The sequence below is a fragment of the Balaenoptera acutorostrata genome, chromosome 13, assembly GCF_949987535.1.
Source record: "Balaenoptera acutorostrata chromosome 13, mBalAcu1.1, whole genome shotgun sequence".
Taxonomy (NCBI): Eukaryota; Metazoa; Chordata; class Mammalia; order Artiodactyla; family Balaenopteridae; genus Balaenoptera; species Balaenoptera acutorostrata.
Window position 1 is genome coordinate 75,751,076 of NC_080076.1, and position 21,732 is coordinate 75,772,807.

General features: G+C 51.6%; 1 protein-coding gene across 5 annotated transcripts in view; it reads left to right on the forward strand.

The window, feature by feature from the left end:
- KIAA1671 (KIAA1671 ortholog) overlaps positions 1 to 21,732 on the forward strand; it is a 187,921-nt gene that overhangs the window by 118,073 nt on the left and 48,116 nt on the right. The window contains exon 1 of one of the 5 annotated variants that reach the window (XM_057526415.1): positions 2,748 to 4,772. The exons of the other annotated variants lie outside the window; for them this stretch is intronic. Within the exon in view, the coding sequence (XP_057382398.1) occupies positions 4,488 to 4,772 (285 nt within the window). The 5' untranslated portion in view covers positions 2,748 to 4,487. Of the gene's footprint in view, positions 1 to 2,747; positions 4,773 to 21,732 lie in introns of those variants that run through there. 5 annotated transcript variants of the gene reach the window in all.

A 21,732-nucleotide genomic window follows, 5' to 3' on the forward strand; every position in this document is an offset into this window, starting at 1 on the left:
ATCCCAAGAGTTTCCTGGAGAGAACAGAAGAGTTTGCAAAAAAAGTCCTCTGGCAGGGAAAGCGCTCAGGCTGCCCCAGTTTTCAGAGAGTGACGCTTTTTATAGTCACACTTTCAGACCACATTGTACCTAAGAGGAGCCGGGAGCGGGGAGCAGGCAAGCAATCTGGCTTTCCAGCTCCCTTCTGCACCCATCTCCCCCGTTGTGGAAGGAGGTGGGGCTTTGTGATCCCGCCTGCTGCTTGGTCTCCTCTGCTCTTCCCGACACTTGTCTTCCATCCAGGCTGATTTGCCAAAGGCCAGTCCTCCTCTACCTTGTCCAAGGTGTGAGGCTGGGGGTTGCACACTCTACCACTTAATAGCTGTGTGACCTTAGGCTGCTCATTGAATCCCTCTGCCTCAGTTTTTCCATCTGCAAAATGGGAGTAATAATCCTAGTACAAACCTCATTTCATTGTTGGGAGGAGCAGACAATGTAATACAATGCCTGGCACACACAGTAAGTGGTTCCAACAGCATCAGTGACAATGATGACTTTGATGATTTCATCTCTGAAAATCAGAGAGGTTCAGTAACTTTCTCAAGGCCACACAGCTGATAAGAGCCAGAGGCAGGTCTACAAACCCTTAACCATGAAGCTATATTGATTTAGCATATCCTGGGCTGGGGCTAGGGTGAGGTGACTGAGGCACACACCTAGGGCCCAAAATTTAAGAGAGCACCAAAATAATGGGTTATCAAAATAAATAACTTTTAATGCAGTAGTTTTTAAAAATCAAAATTAATTCAAAAATCCATGGTGAACAAACTGTCGACATTATACATAAAGACAGGATCAGTGTCACTGATTTTTTCTTTTGCCTCTGACTTCAGTATGGGTCGGCACCGCACTGAACGAGTCTCTTTCTGTTGGACGATAAGGTTTTTACGAATTTTTCACAGATATAACTGTGATGAACACCCCTGTATAGCGAAATGTTTGTGTCGATCATTCTCATTTCCAGACAGATTGCTGGGTGTGGAACTGGATCATGAAACGCAGGATCAAAAGGCAGGCACATCCTCCCATCCCAACCTTTTATTATGAAAAATTTCAAATATACAGAAAAATTGTACAGGACGTACACATATACCTACCAGATAGATTCTATAATTGCTCACATTTTGCTATATTTGCCTTAGAAAAATCTAGCCATCCATCCATTCCTTAGTGTATACTTTCTTTTTTTTTTTTTTTTTGCTGCATTTCAAAATAAGTTATAGATATCAGTACACTTCAGCATGTGTGTCATTAACTGGCCATTGTTTTTAAGAATTTTGATCTTCAATGTTAAATTCCCTTCAGGAAATAATATACCAGTCTCCATTTCCATCTGTGGGTAAATGTATCTCTTTTACCACAGCCTGACCAACACTGGGTATTATCACTTTAAAGGTGTTGTAGGTGCTGCTTTGATGTAACGTTTTTCCTCCGGAAGGTTCTCAGTAAATTTTTCCCACCTCTGTGTCCAGATGGTCTGTTAAAAAGTTGCGTCCCTTTCCAGATCTTTAGGTATTTCTGGTGTGGCTTTTCTGGGGTTAGATGGGGAGGACTCAGCTCTTTCTCATGACTGCTCCCACCCTGGAAGTTCCTGGCCCTCTGGGCAAGTGGCCCGCCCACTGCAGGAGGCTGGCTACGGACCAGGTGAGGAAAGTGGGCAAGCCTTGGTGGCCAGAAGCCCTGGGACCCTGAAGGCTGTATGGGGTGGTGGGTGGGGCCAGACACATGTATGGAGGTAGGATCTGGGGCCCTGTGCACATTTTTCTCATTTGCATCATGGGGTGCAGGCTGCTACAAGAGCCCCTTGTCCCTCTCCCCTCTCTCTCCTCATTCTGCTCCAGCCCTTGGTTTCCCAGTGGCCCAGGCACTATCCTGCCTCTGGGCATTTGAATCTCTTGTGATTTCTGTGGGTCAGGAATTTGGGAGCAGCTTGGCTGGATGGCTCGGGCTCAGGGTCTCCCGTGAGGTTGCAGTTGAGGGCCACAGTCATCCAAGGGTTTGCCTGGTGATGTGGGATCTGCTTCCAAAATGGCTCACTCACACGGCTGGAAGTGGGTGCTGCCTGTTGGCTGGGGGCCTCAGACTCTCTCCACGTGGGTCTCTCCACAAGGCTGCTTGAGTGCCTTCACAACATGGCAGCTGGTAGGACCCAGCTTTGGAAATCACACACTGTCACTCCTGCCTTATCTCTTGGGCACACAGACCAACTCGGACTCATTGTGAGAGGGGACCACTCTGGGGTGTGAATAACAGGGGTCAGGGATCCCTGGAGGCCATCTTGGGGGCCGCCTACCACCCTGGAAGAACTTGGCAGGTGACGTCACCTCCCTGGGCCTCAGTCTCCTCCTGTCAAATGGGTTCATGTGAGGATTCATGAGTTAATTCCTATGAACACTTAGAATGGCATTGGACACTCAGTCACACTCTCAGTAAATATTAGCCACCGTTATAGTGTCCTACTGGACTGGGAGCCCTCAAGGGCAGGGACGCCCTCAGTCTCTGTATCCAGTGCCTGGCCCGGGGAGGGCAGTCTCTGAATGTTTACGTGAATGAGTGAAAGAATGAATGAGCAAATGAACATCTGTAAGGACTAGGAATCCAGAGAAGAAGGAGATCTGCGTCAGCTGCATTGTCAGAGACACCTCCGTGAAAAACTTTCTCAAGTGAAGCCCTTTGATCGGTGTCTAGGGATCAAATATTTGTTCAAAACTGAGATGACGTGGGTGGGGGAAAGCGCTGGGGATGCAGTCAGACTGATCAAAGTTTCACTCTTGGACTCGGCGTTTGAATGATAAATATTTACTGAGCTCCAACTCTGCACCATGTGCCATGTCAGACCCGGAAAATGGGGCAGGGGCGGGGATGAAACAGCCCAGACCCATGCTCTGGTGGTACCCTTGCTGTGTGACCTTGGGCAAGTGAATCTACGTCTCTGAGTCTGCATCTCCTCATCTGTAACACAGAGGGTGGATCCCTGCTGGAAGGAGAAAGCTCCTTCTGCAAGTGTGCCTCCCCTTAGGATCTGGCTGCTGCTCACCCTTCCAGACAAGCACCCCCTGCAGTCTCAGATGCTGCTGCCTCCCATTTCCCACCTCGCCCCCCCAGCCACTGCAGCTCCACAAGGGTTAAAGCCCAGGAGCTCATGTGACCCAGTATAAACCATGAATCATTCCTGTTCATCCCTGTGCTGCGCCTGCCCACCCAGGATGGGGCAGATGCTGTGCCCCAGGGTTGCCATGGCAACTCTGCCTGTACTGAAATACAGCCCGGCCCAGTTCCTTCCTTGGGGGACCTCGGGGGCTGTTTCACCTGGCTGGGTGTTGTCTTTTAGGGAGGAGGGAGATAAGGCTGGCAAGGTGAGAGAGAGAGAGAGAGAGAGGATGAGAGGATGAGAGAGAGAGAGGAGCTTAGGGAGGAACAAGTGGAAAATAAGACACAGGGGGAGGAAGGAGAGGCTGAGAAACTGACAGAGAAATGGACCGCCAGAGGGAGACAGACTGACTGCCGGCTAGAGGTCCCCAGACGCTCGCTGCCTGTCACCCTAGAGGCAGTTTCCCAACTGTTCAGCCTTCGCCGGGCCGCCTGATCTCCGACATACGTGCACACAGGCGCCCGCGTGCACGCACGTGCAGCCGCATCTCCCCGTGCGCCCGCGGTCAGGGCACAGGGCGGATAGGCTGCCGGGCACGTGCAGTCACCGTCAGCCCCGCGGGACGGTGAGCGATTTGGGGCTTGGAGAGGAAGAACAAATGGGGGCGGACGTCAGCTCCCTGGGTGGCCGCCTCCCTGAGGCCCCTCCGGCATTCCTGGGCAGCGAAGCCCCTCGCTGAGAACGGGGGCTGATGTCATCTTGGGCTGCCGAGCCAGGGGACCCGGGGCCCTGGTGGCTGCCTCCGGAAATGAGCTAGCTGCCCGCCGGCCCACAGGTTTGGAACCCCCGGCCGGAGGACAGGAAACCTGCGTGGGCCAGGTGAGCAGGGCCCCGCCGCCGCCGCGGGTGCCCGGGGGGTGCCGCCTACCTGGGGGAAAGTGAGGATCCAGGTGCCTGAGGGTGCCCGGGGGCCACCGCCTTTTCCTCCCCCACCTCGCGGGGACCGTCACGCCCTGGAGCCGGCGCGGCAGCCCAGTTCCTCAAAGCTCCTCGTCACCCGAGCCCGCCGGCCAGCCGGTGAGCGCTGGGAACTGGATCTTGGAGCTGCCAGCGTGTTTACTCACAACTCCGGGGGGCGGACTCGCAGCCTGACCCTGAACTGCCTCCGATTCGGAGCGAGCCCCGCGGATGCCGCCGGCTGCTGGCTCAGCGATGTTTATCTGCTCTCGGGCCGGCTGAAGAGGGCTGCGCGGGCTTTCCTCTCCAGGCAGCCCAGGACTCCCGGCGGCGCACAGCAGGGAGAGGGGAGAGGACCCCGGCGTTTCACCGCTTTCCTGCCTCCCCACCTCCCGGCCCCATGGATTACCTGGGAGACAAACTCACGGTGGCCCAAACCCACATGACCCAGTGGATGGGGACCGTCCGGAGGTCCTTCCAGGAGGCCCTCAACTTAGTGACCAGCACGGTGGGCCCCGAGCGGGCGAGTGGGGAGCCCTCCGGCCGGACCCCCTTCAAGCGCACCTCGTCCTTCCGACACCTCGCCTCCCGCAGCCGGGAATCTTTACGCCGCTTCTCTGCGCGAAGCCAACAGAGATTTTCTTCCCTGAGGAAAAGGCAGCCGGACTCGGAGCCCCCAGATCTTGTAAGCTTATTATGTTTTTTAAAATATTAAAACAACAGTGAGAACTCCTCCCCTCCAGTGCTGCCCCTCCCCCACTCCAGGGAGGTGGTGGGGTTCCCATAGATCCAACCGGGGAGGTTGCCTCTTCCAGAATAATTGTCCGTCTAGCCCGACCCTGTCCTGCTCCCGCGCCTGGGAAGGAGGCGTGTGGTGGCAGTCCCCCTGACAGTGGACTTGCTCGCTCCCCCAAAGCGGTCAGGACATTTATACCGGATTCAACGTCTATGTGGACGGGGCTGGCACATGAGTCCGGCAGGCTTTGCCGGTTGATTTATCTGCAAGTGCCGACACTCCAGCCCGACGCAAATGCTTCCTATTTTGGGGGAGGATTAGTTGGCACCTGCTTCATCTCCTTACACCCTCCAGGGTGACCAAGTGTCCATGTCATATTTGTGAGAAGTTGTGACTTCTGTGGTCTTATAGTCGAGCAAAATTGCGAGGTCTCATCTGATTACCCGAGGTGGTGGGCAGATTTGCCCACTGACAAGTGAACCTTGGTGTGAATGAGCCAGGACAGGGGACCTTAATCTGGGTCCTGAGATTCCACCATCTCTCACTCAGGCAAGCTTGATGGGGCTTGGGGACCAGGGTGGAATGACATCTAATGATTGAAAACGCGCCTTGCATCCAGGTTTTTTCTCAAGGACCTTATTAATGATTTGAAGAAGTGGAACTGAGCCCAGACAGGAAAAGGTACCTGCTTGGGGTAGCACAGTGAGTGAGTGGCAATGCAAGTGCCGGAACCCCCAGCTTTGAACCCCACTCAGGGCTCTTTCCAGCCAAGCTTCCAGTAAAAAGATTTCTCCAGACCTTCCTGATAACTTCAGGGAAGCCCATATCACTGACCCTCAAAGAGAGGACCTGGCGTTTTCACATAGGAGACATCTGCCACCTGACTATGTGACCCCGTTCGCAGGAGACTAAAGATGGGTGAAGGGCTAAGCCAGCTCCTTCCCTGGGTTCAGCCTTGTGATGAGTCCCAATGGTCATTTTGGGACCCAGCATTTAGGTGTGGAGCCGAGGGCTACACCAGGCTCTGAGCCAGCCCTCTGTGCACGCGAGGTCGCTGAGATCTCACACCTGCCCTCAAGGTGCAGGATCCCGGCATCCCCTCGGCTGGCCCAGAGAGGTGTGGTGATTCTCCCAGGGTCACACGGCAACCAGAGCAGTCAGGTGCTAACATGTGCCTCATTAATATGACATCTCCTTCCCTTCTGGGTCTGTGCTGCTCTGTGGCCCTGGACGAATCAGTGGGGCCTGAATTTATGAGACAGATCCCCCACCCCAACCTTTGGAAGGGGTGACTTAGCCCAGGGAGAGAAAGCCTCTCGTTCATTCTTTCTGTCCCTCTGTCTCTGTCTCTCTGTGTGTCTCTCTCTGTCTCTCTTCTCTTTCACTCTTGTTCCCTCTCTGGAAATTCATTTAAGGGTGTGGGGCTTGGTAACATTCAGTTCTCCTGCCCTGTGACCCTAGGCATCGGCCCGAGTCCCCGCAGGCCTCATTGCCCTGCTCCCCCGCTTGGTGAATGAATGAATGAATGAATGGAGATGGACCTTGCAGCGTCTTTGTCTCCTCTGTTCACTGTTGCCTTGCAGTGCCTCCATCAATGCTAATGCGTGCTGGATGAATCTGGGCTGAATTAATCTGGTACCTTCCCATTTAGCATTTGGCATCTACCAGCTGGCATTGGGGTTGAAAGCTTGAATCAAAGTCGGCCACATCCTGGCGGAGGGACCTTGACCCGTTCTCAAGCCTCAGTTTCCTCCTCTGTCAACTGGGGAGAACTCAGGATCGTCAGGAGGTTGAAATGGGTACCCATCGCAGGACTGGGCACATAATAGGTGTGCATTTGTAGCTGCTTTCTGTCTGTCAGGTGCCATGATGTCCTGACTCCTCGGGATGAGGGCAGAGTTGGGATGGAGACACAAGCTGTTTTGCAGAGGGCCTGGGTTTGACTCCTGGCTCTGCCACTTCCCAGCTGTGCAACCTTGGGTGGACTGTTCCCCTCTCTGTGCCTCAGTTTCCTCATCTGTGAAATGGGGGATTATCCTCATTTCCCATTTACATTTCCCATCGTTATCACCTAAGGGCAGTGACCTGCCACCAGTAGACGCATGATGCCCATGGCCATGGTATGTGGGCCTTAAAAGTTAGCTACTGCAACAACCAAAACCTTTTCTCCCAAACCATCCCTTCAAAGATCCCCAGCGAACTGGAAAATCCACACATTCCCCTTTCACTCAGGGACTTCGCTTAAATATTTGTTCTATGGGAGGAGGAAACTTTTTAAAGCCACCGACAATTAAGAGTTCAGGGCCACCTGCAGGAGCCATAGCTGGGGCTGGGAAGGGGACAGGGGGCGGGATTTCAGTCTTTGGGACTTGAACTCTTACTCGATTTACCTAAAGAATCCATTCTGTTCCAAATCCTGCCTCAGGCTCCTATTTACTCAGAGCCGAGTAGAAGAATCTCTGGCAGGCAGAAAGTAACCCTCAAAGGCGTGCCCCAAAACATTTTTCTAAAGGCAGCCTTGAAATAATTTGCTAATGGCCTGCCTGGGCGTCTGCCGAATAAAAGGGGGAAGAAGGGAAATAATCGCATTGTCTCTGAGCGACAAAGGCAGGAAGAGGCATGTCTGTGCTGCAGCCCAGAGTGAGCCTGAGAACAAGCCCAGCAAGCGAGGTGGACTGCAAGTAGAGGCCAGGCAGAAAATTCCAGAACCCAGGCACAATGGCAGTGCCACAGAGGCCAACGGCTGGAGTGAAAGTGGCAAGTGGGGGTCTCCAGGGCCGAGGGCTGTTCTGCAGAGAGGGCTTTGGAATTGGACCGACTCGGGGTCAAGGCTCAGCTCCTCCATGTGCTGGCCGAGTGACCTTGGGCAAGTGGACCCACCTCTTTCAGCCTCAGCATCCTCATCTGTAAAGTGGGGGTTCGCCTGGGGTTTGTCAGGTGGGCGGTCCAGTGGGCCGGACTAAAAACCAGCACAGCCCTGGCACCTGTTACGCACCCGCATACAGGAAGGGCTTAACGAGTGTGGGTGCAGGTGCCGTGATGTGAGTCCCACCTGACCAAATGGGCAGACTGGTGCCTTTTGCAAAGCAAAACAAGAACCTGGCCAACCTTTTGTGGGCGTTTACTGTGTGCCAGGCCCCCGTAAGCATGAGGTGTGTATTATTTGTGTCCCTTCATTCACTCACTCACATTTTCGTCCCACCAGTGTTTATCGAGCACCTACTAGGGTGCCAACACTGAATGAAACAGACACAACTGTCGCCTTTATAGAGTTGCCTTCAAGGGGACAGAACATAAAACACGTCAGCACATAAATATGTCATGTAGGGGCTGAAAACGAGGGAACCGTCTTAAAAGATCAAGGGCTTGTCTGTAACACCAAACTCTTTTGTTGTTGTTGTTGTTAATATTTATTTATTTATATGGCTGCGCCGGGTCTTAGTTGCGAAACACGGGATCTTCGTTGCCACGTGCGGGATCTTTGTTGCGGCATGCATACTCTTAGTTGCGGCATGCGAACTCTTAGTTGCGGCATGCGAACTCTTAGTTAAGGCATGCGGGAATCTTTTAGTTGCGTCATGCAGGCTCTTAGTTGCGGCATGCATGCGGGATCTAGTTCCCTGGACAAGGATCGAACCCGGGCCCCCTGCATTGGGTGCGTGGAGTCTTAACCACTGTGCCACCAGGGAAGTCCTGACACCAAACTCTTGCCATATGTCAGTTTTCCAGTCTCACCACCATTGGTACCTAGGGCCCAGTCATTCTTTGGGGGGCAGAGAGCTGTCCCCATGTATGTATATAGGATCATCCCTGGCCTCTCCCAACTAGATGCCAGTAGCGCCCCCATGCATGATGACCAAAAATGTCCCCAGACATTGCCAGGTGTCTCCAGGGGGCAAAACCGCCACCCCCTCCCCCTCCTCCGGTTGAGAAGACTGCTGTACGTAATTTGGTTGGGGGACTATAATTGTATTTGGAGTATCCTCCCGCTGACCTGAGCTGGGGAGGAAGGGCAGGCACCTCCTGCTTGCCAGGAGTTTGTCTCATCGAATTCGCCCAGCTGCCCCTGAGGGACATGGAGTGTAGCCCCCATATTTCGTGGATGAGAAATCAGAAGCACAGAGAGGTGAAGTCACAGGCCTGGGGCCACACAGCTGGGATCGGTGAGGCTGGAACCCCAACACCCCAGCGTGTGTCGGCTGCGCTGGGCCCAAGGTGGCCCCTGGCCCCGGGGATTCACTGCTTAAGCACCAGCGCCCTGTGCTAGGTGGGTTCAGTCCTGAGTGGGAGTATTTGGTTCTGCGTCAATTATGGCGAAATGGATGCGTAAATATTCAGCAGGGCTCAGCGTCTTCCCCCTGCCGTGAGCATACACACACACACACACACACACACACACACACACACCCCTTTTTTTAGCAAGTAGGAGAGAATTAGAAAGGAAAAGGATGTCTGTGACTCTCACCATCAAAAGCCCCGATTTCTGTCAATACGTCCTCCACGTTGACTGCCTCTTTAGGCTGCCACGATAAATGACCACACACACTGGCGGCCGAAAACAACAGAAATTTGGAGTCCGAAAGTTCAAAATCAAGGTGTTGTCAGGCCACACACCCCTTCTAGGGCTCTAGGGGAGGATCCTTCCTGCCTCTTCCGGCTTCTGATGGCTCCAGGCATTCCTTGGCTTGTGGCCACATTGCTCCAATCTCTGCCTCTGTCTCCACGCGGCTTCTCTTCTGTCTCTTATAAGGACACTTGTCATTGGATTTAGGGCCCTCCAGGTCATCCATCCTGAGCTCATCTGGAGATCCTTAACTTCTTTAACATCTGCAAAGACCTTTTTTCCAAGTCAAGTCCCATTCACAGGTGCCAGGGGTTAGGATGTGGACATATCTCTTTGGAGGCCACAATTCAGCTCACTCACTGCTTCTACTCTGGCCTCTTGCCCTCCAGGCCATTCTTCACCCAGCAACCCAAGGGGTCAAGTTGTTGCCCTGCCTTACCAAGACTTAGGAAGCCTCAGCTTCTTACCATGGCCCGCAAGGCCCTGTGGGATCTGGCCCTGCTTCCCTCCTGACCGCAGCTCTCACCGCTGTCCTCCGAGCTCATTCACTCCTGCCACTCTGACCTCCTGCTCTTCTTCAGCCACGGCATGCTCCTTCCAGACCCTGGGCCTTTGCCCTCACAGTTCCCTGTGTTTGGAATGCTCTTCCCTCTCTCTTCATCTCTACAGAGAGGCTTCCTGACAGCTAATCCCCACCGTGTTTCCCTCCACCCTGTGCCCTGTAAATGTCCTCCTGGTACTTAGCTCAGTCTGAACTTGCTTCATTTCACTTGTTTGTTCTGTCTCCTCCACTAGAATGAAAGGCCTGCGAGGGCTGGGGTTTGGGTCGGCCTGGCTCACCTCGGTATCGCCCATGCCTAGAAGAGCGTCCTGCACATCTAGCCGCTGACGTCATGTCTGCCTTCCTGAAATCCACTCTCCTTTATCCCTGTGTCTGCCTTGTGGCACCATCTCCATATCACAGATGGGTAAACTGAGGCCCAGAGAGGATCAGTGACTTAGCCTTGGTACCCACCTTCTCGGAGTTGACACCAAGATTCCAGCCCAGAGTGGTTGGGGGTTCTTTCCTTATAGAGGTCCAGGTGGGAAAATCTGAGATATAATGGGGATAGAAACTATTATTCATTCATTAAGAATTTTTTGTCCATTATCTCTTCTTTGCCAGATGGAGGACAAGATAGACAGGGTCTCCACCCTCTCAGGGCTCACAGGAGCAGGGAGACACAGTAAACAAATAAGTCAGCTAATGAGTGAACAAGATACTCTCTGGTATGTGTCAGGGCTCTGAGGAAAAATGTCACAGGGTATGGGGACTGGTGGGAGTGTGATTTAGGAAGAGAGGTCAGAGAAGTTTTCTCAGGAGGTGATGTTTTAAGCAGAGACGTGACTGAAGGGAATGGGCCTTAAGAAGTTTTGGAGGAGGAACATCCTGGCAGCGGGGAAGGCAGGTGCAAAGGCCCTGAGGCATGTTTGAGGAGCAGCAGGGAGGCCAGGGTGACTGTATCAGAGCAAGTAAGTTGGGAGAAGGTAGAAGATGAGCAGTTGGGGGCCAGGTCGTGCAGGGCCTGGGGGCTCTGGTAAGGATGCGAGATTTTAGAACTGTAAGGTTATGAGCAAGGGAGCGGTAACGAGAGCAGAGTAACCATTGCCGCTGTTAATTATCGAGTGCCTACTCTGTGCCAGGCACAGGTTGTCATGTTTCTCCCGGAGACCTGGGCTTCAGGGGAGTAGGGTCCAGCTGCTACCACCCCCTCCTCCATCTCCTGGCACCTGTGCCGATGCTGCCCACCACTGCTGGTCCAGAGTCCTGCCAGGTGCCCTGGCCTCAGGCCCCGCCCCTTAGGGCATGGAACTGGGGTGCTGGACTTCAGCGCAGCCCCCGAGCCCAGCGCCCAGTGACTGCACCTCTGCTCCAGTGTGGATGGGCAGGCAGGATGGGCCGACCGCACCCAACTCCAGGTCTGCTCTTCACCCTGCAGGCAGCAGAATGATGTCACCCAGAGAACAATGGCCCCTTCATGGGTCCAGACGGGGCGAAAGGCTGGGCCCAGAACCGGTGCCTCTGGGAGAGACCTGGAGTGACGCGCAGAGCAGGACAAAGGCTTGGCCGCTCCACCGGGCTCTGTTTGTGTGAAATTATGTTGAGCTCCCTGCCCCTCCCCCCACACTAAAAAAAGGGGGGTGCGCTCACAATACGTGGAGAGTACAGAAAACCCGAACAAGAGCAGAATCCACCCATGATTTTAAGGTCCATGGAAACCACTCTTGGCATTCGAATGCATTTCCTTCCTGTCTTTTTTCCTCCCTTTCTCAAGCAAAATCGCCCACCTTCTGTCTCTATCCTTGGAAAACATGTGCCGGTTTTATGTGTCTGTAGTAAAGACTGTTGTGAATGCCCAGGCCACACTCCACAGCGCACACACTCCTTTGTTTATTCACCCCTCTGCCTGGGCATTCGGGTCGCTCCCCATTTGGGGCAATCAGGAAGGACTCTGCAGGGGTGGCCCTAGGTGGGCACGTCCTTATCCGGATTTCTGAGAGGTCAGCGAGGTTAAAAGAAGCTCCTCTTCATCTCTGTGACCCCACGGCCCCTCTGTTACTCTCACTTTCTCTCCCTCTTTCAGCATTTTCAAATCTCAGATGTTTTGTTCAGACAAAATGCCTCTGGCTTTCCTCATCAGGAAGTCAGAAATTTCAGGAAGGAAATCTGGGTCGGTACATATCACAGGGAATGTTATATTTTTGGATTTCATGAAGAATGGGGTCTCTGCAAGGAGTCACCGAGATAATTCCTTACGAGTGGGAAGGATGTATTGGGTCAGTTACAGTGGGCCACTGGTGAATGTTTAACATGAGCCAGGTCTTTAGGGGTAAAGCCCTGATTTGTATGCAGCATTTGCCTATTCCTCTGGTGTAAATACTCCCACCAGGGCCCACTGCAAGCTACCAACTAGCCGTCAGTGAGCATGGAGCTGGGAAAAGATGTGCGGTACACCATTAGTATACACAGTAGTCTCCCATTATGTGCGGGGGATACATTCCAAACCCCCAGTGGATGCCTGAAACCCCGAATAGTACAATACCCTATATACACTATGCTTTTCTATACATACGTTCCTATGATTAAGTTTAATTTATAAATTAAATTAAACTTTTAGGTACCGTAAGAGATTAACAATAACTAATAACAAAGTAGAACAATGATAACAACGTACTCTAATAACAGTTCTGTGAATGTGGTTTCTCTCTCTCTTTCTAATTGTACTGTACTCACCTTTCTTCTTCCGGTGATGATGTGAGATGGTAAAATGCCTACATGATGAGATGAAGTGAGCAGGATGACGTAGACAGTGTCACGGACCGTTGGGCTGCCATTGATCTGACGATACGTCAGAAGGAGGGTCGTCCACTTTGGGTTATCCTGGATCATTGAGCCACGACGATGGTAATGGATGGATGTCGGGAGCAGATGAATCCAGTGGTTGGGGGTCCAGGAGGGACAGTGTGAGATTTCATCACGCTACTCAGAAAGGCGTGCAATTTAAAACTTATGAATTGCTTATTTCTGGAATTTTCCATTTAATGTTTTTGGGCTGAGGTTGACCGTGGGTAACTGAAACCATGGAATGTGAAATGGCAGATAAGGGGGGGGACTAGGGTGTAGTATGTTCATTGTACAGATTCAATATACATAAGTGACCTCAAGACCATAGATAATAGTAAACCGTAGTAATTAGGAAGTGATAAGGTTTGACTGCTCCTTAGCTTTGCTTTTAATAGGGTTTATTCAATCGTTAGTTTATATCATTAATTTTTCGTAATGGCTGTGTTTAGCAACTGGCTCAGAACTGACTCCTGAAAATTTCACAGTTGTGTCTATACCACTGTTGGTAAAGAGAGTAAGTCGTGGAGTCTCAGAGCTGTGGGTTTGAATCCTGGTTCTGCCTCTCACTTGCTGTGGGACTTTGGGGAGGCAACTTAGTCTCTTTATGCCTCCGTTTCCTCTTCTGTAAAATGAGGCCCACAATATTAGTCGACTCCGCAGCTGTGCTGGAGATTACACTGAGGTAACGCACACAGAACACTGAGCACAGTGCGAGGCACGTAGTAGGGTCTCAGTGAATGTTTTCTGTCCTCCTCCTCCTTATCATCGTTTAGTGTTTAACAGTTGGCAAAGCACATTCAGATACAGGCAGGCAGCCTCCAAGTTGGCCCCCAGAGCTTCTTGCCCTTCAGTATTCACACAAAGCCCCCTCGCACCCCACGTCGGGGTGGTCTGTGTGACCAGGAGAATGCAGCAGAAGTGGTGGTGTCACACCTGAGATCCGGTTATACTGAAGGTGGCTGTCACTTCCCTCCTGGTCACTCTTTCCCTTTCTCGGAGCTTTCCCTCTGGGGGAGCCAGCTGCCTTGTCTCGAGGACACTTGGGCAGCCCTGTGGAGAGGCCCACGTGGCACAGACTGAAACCCACCAGCAGCTGCGTGAGTGAGCTTGGCAGTGTTTCCTACAACCTGCAGAGGAGACTGCACCCCCAGCTGGGAGCTTGACTGCAACCTCATGGCATCCTCAGCCAGAACCATTCGGCCAAGCCCCTGCTGGACCCTGACTACCAGAAACTGGGAGAGGCAGTGTTTGTTGTTTCAGCTACGAAGGTTTGGGGCTATTCATTATGCAGCAGTAGATAACCAGTATACGTTCCTTCTCATTCATACCTACCACAACAGACAGTCTGACGGTGGCCAAGGAGTGTTACTTAATCCCTCATCTCACAGATGAGTAAACTGAGGTGGGAAGAGCTCAAGGGACCTGCCCGAGATCTGTGATGCAGTAGCCCTTGGTGTTCCCCACAGATACTTTTCTCGTCTTGGGGGCTCGTGCTCGTAAGGGAGGCTGCTTGGCCAGTGTGGGCTCAGGGTCCCGGGGGCTTTTGAGCAACACATCCTTTCAGGAGTTGGCCAGACTCTCCCGGCATGGGAGGGAATCCATTTCTTGGATCCTAAGTGCTCATCACTCCGTTTAACTCATCAAACATTCATCATAAAGGTTGGGCCATAAACAGCCGCGAATTCTCCACATGGATTTGAGAGCAGGGAATACAAGAGTGGTTTTTCTCCTGCATCAATTTCTAGACCCGAGGAGCCCTCTCCAACTGTCCTGCTCCCTCGAAAGGCAGATCCTAAAACATAAATTATCACCAAGAGTTAAAAAACTGCAAAGTGTGTGGATATTTACTTTTGTTTTTTAAACATAGATTTGGCATCCTTGTCTGTCCTTTCTTGATTAAGGGGAAAAAAAGTGGGGAGATGCAGGTAGAGTTAGGTCAGTCCAGTTAAGAGCTTGGCTCTCCCTTTGGACAGATCTGAGTTTGAATCCCAGCCTTGCCACTAATTAGCTGTGGGACCTTGGGCAGGAAAATTTACTTTCATGAGACTCAGTTTCCCTGTGAAGTTCTTAGCACAGTGCCCGGAGCCTAAAAAGTGCATAATAAAGATTAGCTGCTATTATTCTTCTTATAACATTGAAATATTAGTCAGCTTAGGGTATGTTATATTGTGGTAACAAACTGCCAACTCTCAACTCTTTTTTAAAATTAATTAATTTTTTATTGAAGTATAGTTGATTTACAATGTTGTGTTAGTATCATGTGTACAGCAAAGTGATTCAGTTATACATGTATGTGTATATATATATATATAAATTTTTTTTAAGATTCTTTTCCATATAGGTTATTACAAGATATTGAATAGAGTTCCCTGTGCTGTACAGTAGGTCCCAACTCTCAACTCTTAACACAAAATTTTTCTTTTGTTTTCAACCTGAATTTTTTTGAAGTATTGCTTTTTTCCCCAGTTTTACCGAGATATAATTGACGTATAACATTGTGTTAGTTTAAAGTGTACATGATGATTTGACATGTGTAGAAACTGCGAAATGATCACCACAATGAGTTTAATTAACACCCATCACCTCACATAGTTACGCATTTTTTTTCTCATGATGAAAACTTCTAAGACCTGTTCTCTTAGCAACTTTCAAATACACAGCACAGTATGGTTAACTATGGTCGCCTTGCTGTACATTACGTCCCCAGGATATATTTATCTTACAACTGGAAGCTTGTATCTTTTCACCCCCTTTATCCATCCCCCTCAATTCCACCCCCCAAAATGTTTATTTCTTGCTCACACAAAGTCCACTGCTGGCCCCTTGGCTCTCTGCAGCTGCCGTCTCTCTAGGCTGTTCGAATCTAGTAGCGAGGCCATCTGGGAAAATGTGACTTCTGTTTAGCGGCATCAGAGGGAAAAAGCTTGAGAGTCACACCAAGGCAGAGGCTGTCTTGTCCCATTTCCCAGGTGGGGAAATGAAGGCATAAAGGGTGACACGTCTTAAGCACTTACCCCGTGCCAGCCACTGAGCAGAACAAATGCCTTATCACATCCTTGCAGAAACCCCACGGGGGGTCGTATTATTTTTGGTATCCCTGATTCACAAAGGATAAAACCTAGACCCAGGGGGTAGGACGTGACCTCGCTCACAGCCTGGACTCCAGCCCAGGTCTGCCGATGCCTCATTTCTTGTCCCTCAGTGGACCTCGAGACCCGCGTGCCTGTGCTGAGAGACGCCCCGGTGCCGAGCTGGGTTTCACACCACAGCGACACTGACACTTGGGCCTGGATCCTTCTTTGTGATAGGGGGCTGTCCCGCGCTTCGTAGGAGACTGAGCAGCACCCGTGGCCTCCAGCCAGTCCTTCCAGACTTTGCCAAATGCCCCTTGGGGGCAAAATCGCCCGCGGTTGAGAACCACTAATGTGTATGGTGAGAGTCACAAGCTATGAGCTGAGGTCCCTGCCAGGCCCTGCGTAACCAAGTGGCCTTAACTCTGAGTGAAGCCAAAACATTAGTAGTCGGGCTTTGGAATTTTCTAACTTTTAGGTAAAATACCCTTTGACTCCTGGTGTCATTTGGGGCAAGTCTTTCCACAGTGATAAGCGCTTTTCTTCAGCTGCGAAGTGGAGCAGATGAAGTCTGCTGACGGAGTTGTTGGGAGAGTGAGTCGAGATGCTGGTTGGGTGCCCTGGCACGGCACTAGCACACAGTCAGTGCTTTATGGCCCTTCTAGTTATGACCTGTCACATGGGGTTGGGGGCTGGTGCACATTTCCTAGCAACCGAAGATACTTCTCCCGGTCTGTTGAATTTCCAACCCTGTGTCTTCAGGCTCTACATCCAAATATTTGCCTTCTGCCAAAGCCAGACATTACCCGGCAGCCCACACTCCTGTCACTCACCAGCTTGATTTCTAGAAACAGCCCTTCCCCGGGCACACCTATAATTTAACATCTGTAATTCCTCAATTAGTAGTTAGCAGTCCGTTCTGTTCTTCTCGGTAATTGCCTTCTGCCCTGGGGAGGGTGAGGGATGGATGTGGGGGCCGTGTTGAGGCAGCTGCCGCCCTCACCCACCACAGACATCTCAGCAGGAAGTGCCTGGAAGGTTCTGGAACCCCTGGCGCTGGGTTTGAAGAGTGTACCAAGGTAGCTGCCCTGGTGGATGATGGGAAACCGCGCTTCAGTATCCGTAAAAATTTTTTCGTGAGCCCTGGGAGCAAGTGTAAACAGGCCGCTGAGGGGCAGGGCGCTGACGTGGAGTTCCTCTTCCTGGAGAGGCTCCTGAGCCTTGATTGCCAGAGCGTCTAGATTGTTCCGGTCCACTCCTTCCATGTTACAGCTGGGGAAGCCAAGGCCCAGAGAGGGAAAGAGACCTACACAAAGTCACACGGCGCGTCGGTGACAGACCCAATATAGGAGCTTGGGATTTCTAAATTCAAAGTTGGAGCAGTCAGAGGTCATGCAGTTCTCAACCTTGATATCCTTCAGAGTTGAGCAGCAGATGTTTATTGAGCTCCTACTGTTTGCAAAACTCTGCAGTCAGCTGTGCGAGGCACTGAAGATAATGAGATGCAGTTCCCACCTCGGAGAAGTTTTCAGAAAAGTGACTAACATGCATATAGCAGCTGCACAGCCTCGAACCAACCTCTTGTCTGCAGCCCTGGCGGTGGGCCTCACCTTCCCTCTCTGTACATGGAGGCTCCGGTGTGACCTTTTCAGGCCTCCCTAGTGGAATCAGCCTGGATTCAAATCCCTGCTCCTCTGTGTGCTGGCGTGTGACTTTCAGCCAGACTTTGAGGAAGCCTCGGTTTCCACATCGCAAGAAGGGGATGCGAATTCCACGCGTGATGAGGGTAAAGCGCTCAGCAGAGTGCCTGGCCCGTGGTAAGCCCTCGGTAGCTAGTAGCTGGTAATCCTGATGGCTTCACTCTACCTGGCCTCGCTCTCCAACCACCCGGGGCTGCTCCCGGCTCTGCGAGAACCTTCCCTCCTCCCCATCTGTGCACCAGCCAGCAAGGATGGAGCAGGGGCACGGACTCCGCTCTCTGCTGGCGGTTTGAAAAGGTTAAACCTCTCCTTCAAACTGCGCTGTTTTCTCTCCAGAACGACCCTCCACCCGCAGGTGTTCTGGTTGTCAGGAGAAGGACAGAGCAGAGCAGGTGGGCCTGGCCTGCAGTGACAGAGCCAGCGGCTCCCAGCCTCCTTTGCTTCCACTCAGCTTCCGCACCCTCCTCGCAAGACACACCCCACGAGCCCTCCCCACCTCCGCCCCCGAGTTGCTCCCTGGTGATGAAAGCATATCAGGGTCATTAACAGCCACAGCTAATTAGGAAAGAAGAGACAGCACAGAGTTAAATAAGGGACCTTCTGAGATGTGGCTGAGGGCAGAACAGTTGGAGATCCTTCATATATATTTTTCCCTTTCTCATGAATAAATACAAGCCCTTTTGGGGGAGGGACTGAAAATAAGAACGGAGGCTGGCAGAGCTCTGCTTAATGAGTTTCCTAATCTTTTCATATAATGGGGAGCCCTGTGGATTTTCAGCAACTCGGTGCCATCGGTGGAAACGTAAGCCTTCCAGGTTTCTGAGCTGCACTGTGCCCTTCAGTGACATCTGAGCCCCGAGGCAGGGGAGTGGAGGAAGCAGCACGGGTGGTTCGAATCCTTGTGCCGCCACTTCCCATATCTGGGACCTTGGCCAAGGGCCTTGACCTCTTTGAGCAGTGGTGTCCTTGAGTGCAAAAGGGAGCTAACACTGTGAGAACTGAACTCAAACTTCGATGGGCGCCTTGGATACTGGTTCAGTAAGTAGAATCCCAGGTGGAGGTCTTCTGGGTCTTAGGTGGGCCTCAGAATCTGCCTGCATTTCAAGAGCCGCAGGTAGAGACGGTCACGTGGGCACCACCCTTGGAGAAACAGTTCCTTAAAGCAGTTCCCTCAGTCCGCAAATATTTATCGAGCACCTACTGTGTGCCAGGCATAGTCGGAGGCCCTAGGGATCCATCAGGGAACAGTATGTTGTTACTGAAGGGCCGGCTGTGTATTTGCTCTAGTGAACCTCTTGTGGTTGGATGAATGAATGAATGAATGAAAGAATGAATGGCTGCCTGAGTTAATATTGTTCTGATCATAGATGCGTCTTTGCAACTTCTTCCAAATTCTTTCTAGACATTCTTGCTAGATCACAAAGCAATACTGAGATGTATTTGCCCTTTCACGTCCTCAGAGCCCAGCAGTACACCTGGCACACCTGTGACACTCAGTAAGTATCTGATGGATGGGTGAATGAATGAATGAATGAATGGACACATGCATGAATGAACTCTAAGCTCCTGGGTACCCACCAGCCAGATTAGTTGGGTGGATGACTAGGGCTCAGTGGAGCTGTGTTTTCTTGCTAGGAGCAATGGTCTGGAGAGGCTCCAGGTTGTAAATCGGAGTTCCACATTCAAGGTGTATCCATGGGGTCATGGCCATTCTCTCCAAGGACCACAGAAGCCCCGGGGCCTATGGCAGTCAAGTCTCAAGAACTTGAGGGTCAGTCCATGTCTTGACCAGCCAGAGAAAGTCCAGCTTTGTTCTCACTACTATAGTTTGTACCCTGCTTTTCTGTGCCCACTCCCTAAGCCGTCTTTCTGGACCCCAAGGTTCTCACTGCTATGCTGTGCTCACAGGTCTCAGTTTACTCAGCTCTCCCGAGCTGGAGTCGGGCAGCCTTCCAGAGAGCTAAACCGGAGCCCTCTCTGAATTCCTAGGGCGTGTTGCCAAAGGAGGGCTCCTGAAGCCTCCTCAGGACTTAGTTGGGACTCCATCCTCTGCTCATTTATTGAGCCAACTTGTATTAAGGACCTGCTGTGTGCCAGGCACGGTGCTGGGTTCACGGACCTGACTTGACTTCACCCTCAGGGTCACCCAAGGGTGTAAGCCAGAAGGGAGGGCACACTTAGTGCCCCAGGCCCTTGCATGCTGAGGCTGGAGCTTCTCCCTACTACTTCTGTGCACTTTTCGTCCCACGAGCTGAGCTGCTGAGGTGCTTTATTATGTCTCTCCCCCGAGAACAGAAGTGCTGTGAGGACAGGGGGCTCTCTCTGTTTTGCTGAGTCAGAAAGAGCTAGTTAGTGACAAAAAGCAGACTCTGGAGCCTGACACATCTGTTCGAATCCCAGCTTTGCAGCCTACTGGCAGTGTGTATAGGCAGGTTACTCTGTGCCTCGGTTTCCTTATCTCTAAAATGGGGATAGGGACTTCCGTAGTGGCTCAGTGGTTAAGAGTCCGCCTGCCAGTGCAGGGGACATTGGTTCGTGCCTTGGTCCGGGAAGATCCCACATGCCGCGGGACAACTAAGCCCATGCATCACAACTGAGCCTGCGCTCTAGAGCCCGCGAGCCACAACTACTGAGCCTGCGTGCCACAACTACTGAAGCCCACGCACCTAGAGCCAGCGCTCCGCAACAAGAGAAGCCACCGCAGTGAGAAGCCCGCGCACCGCAACGAAGAGTAGCCCCTGCTCGCCGTAACTAGAGAAAGCCCGCACACAGCAACAAAGACCCAATGCAGCCAAAAATAAATAAATAAATAAATACACTAAAAAAAAAATGGGGATAATGATAGTACTTCATAGGGTTGTTGTGAAGAATACATCAGTTGACATATGTAAAGCACCTAGGACAGTGCCTGGCATGTAGTTGGCTCTAAAAAGTTCTTAGTATGGATATTAACATTATTATATTTGCAGCTATAAGAATATTATAAATAAATACACAGAATATCATAAATATTTTGAGGGATGATTTACATACAGCAAAATGCATATGTCTTAAGCACAAAACTTGATGAGTTTTGACAAATGCACACACCCATGTAACCCACAACTCTGTCAAGATCTAGAACATTCTCACTCCCCCTCAGAAATTCCTTCATGCCCCTTCCTGTCAGTCCTCCTTACCTGGAACTTAATAACACTTCTTGAATGAATGAATCAATGAATGGAGATCCATTGGGTTTGATCCCAAACCTCTTATGCCGATTGTACTTGTAACCATAGCTGCATAACTTGATTAACTGTTAGGTAAATGTAGAAATAGGAGTGCAAAAAGAAAGAGAGTTGTCATACTATGAAAACTTAAACTCATTGAAAACATTCCATAAAGGTGAACTGCTAAAAAAAGAATGACTATCCTGTCGGGGCGGAGGAGACTGTGAAAGACTGGGGTGAGAAATCCAGGCGTCTAAGTGGATTCTCCATCCCAGGATGCCCAAGTGTCTGGGCCTCCACTCAGAGCCCAGGCACCTCCCTGGCCCTGCAGCACCGGGGACCCATCCCCCTGGGCTCAGAGCCCCTCTCCCCACTGCCCTCCAAACCTGTCCCTCCCGGGGAAACCCAGAAGCTTAGCACCCCAGACCTGCGAATATGGGAGGGGGAGGAGCTTCCAGAGCATATTCTGCTAGGGGTTTTCACGGGGGTGGAGGGACCAGAAGGAGAGAGGTGGATTCCAGGGCCCCAGCCCTCACACCTTACCCACCACATCCCAAACACGCTTGCTCCCCTATCTTTGTAATATACTGGGCTTCTGTGATTTGGCTTCTAGAGATTTTTCTAAAGCTAACAAAGGAAAAGGAAAGTGGAAAGCGGGTGCTGCGGTGCCAGCCACTGCCCTCAATCAGAGACGAGGGGACATTCAAACAGGGCTAGTGCCTTGCCAGTGACATACAGCGACCCCGTGACAGGGGCTGTTCCAAGTCTGGCTTCCGACTCCCAGTTCTGAGTCTTTCCCCGTGGTCCCAGCTGGGTGTTGTCCAGCCCTGGAAAGCTGAGTCCAGGGGGCGCCTGCCTACAGCCCACGTGATGCCCTTTTTGGGATCTTAGATACACAGGTGCCCAGCAGGGAAGGGTACCTGGTACCTTGTCAGCCCGCAGTGGGTGCCTGGTCCCCTGGCCTGCTTCTAAGGGGAGCT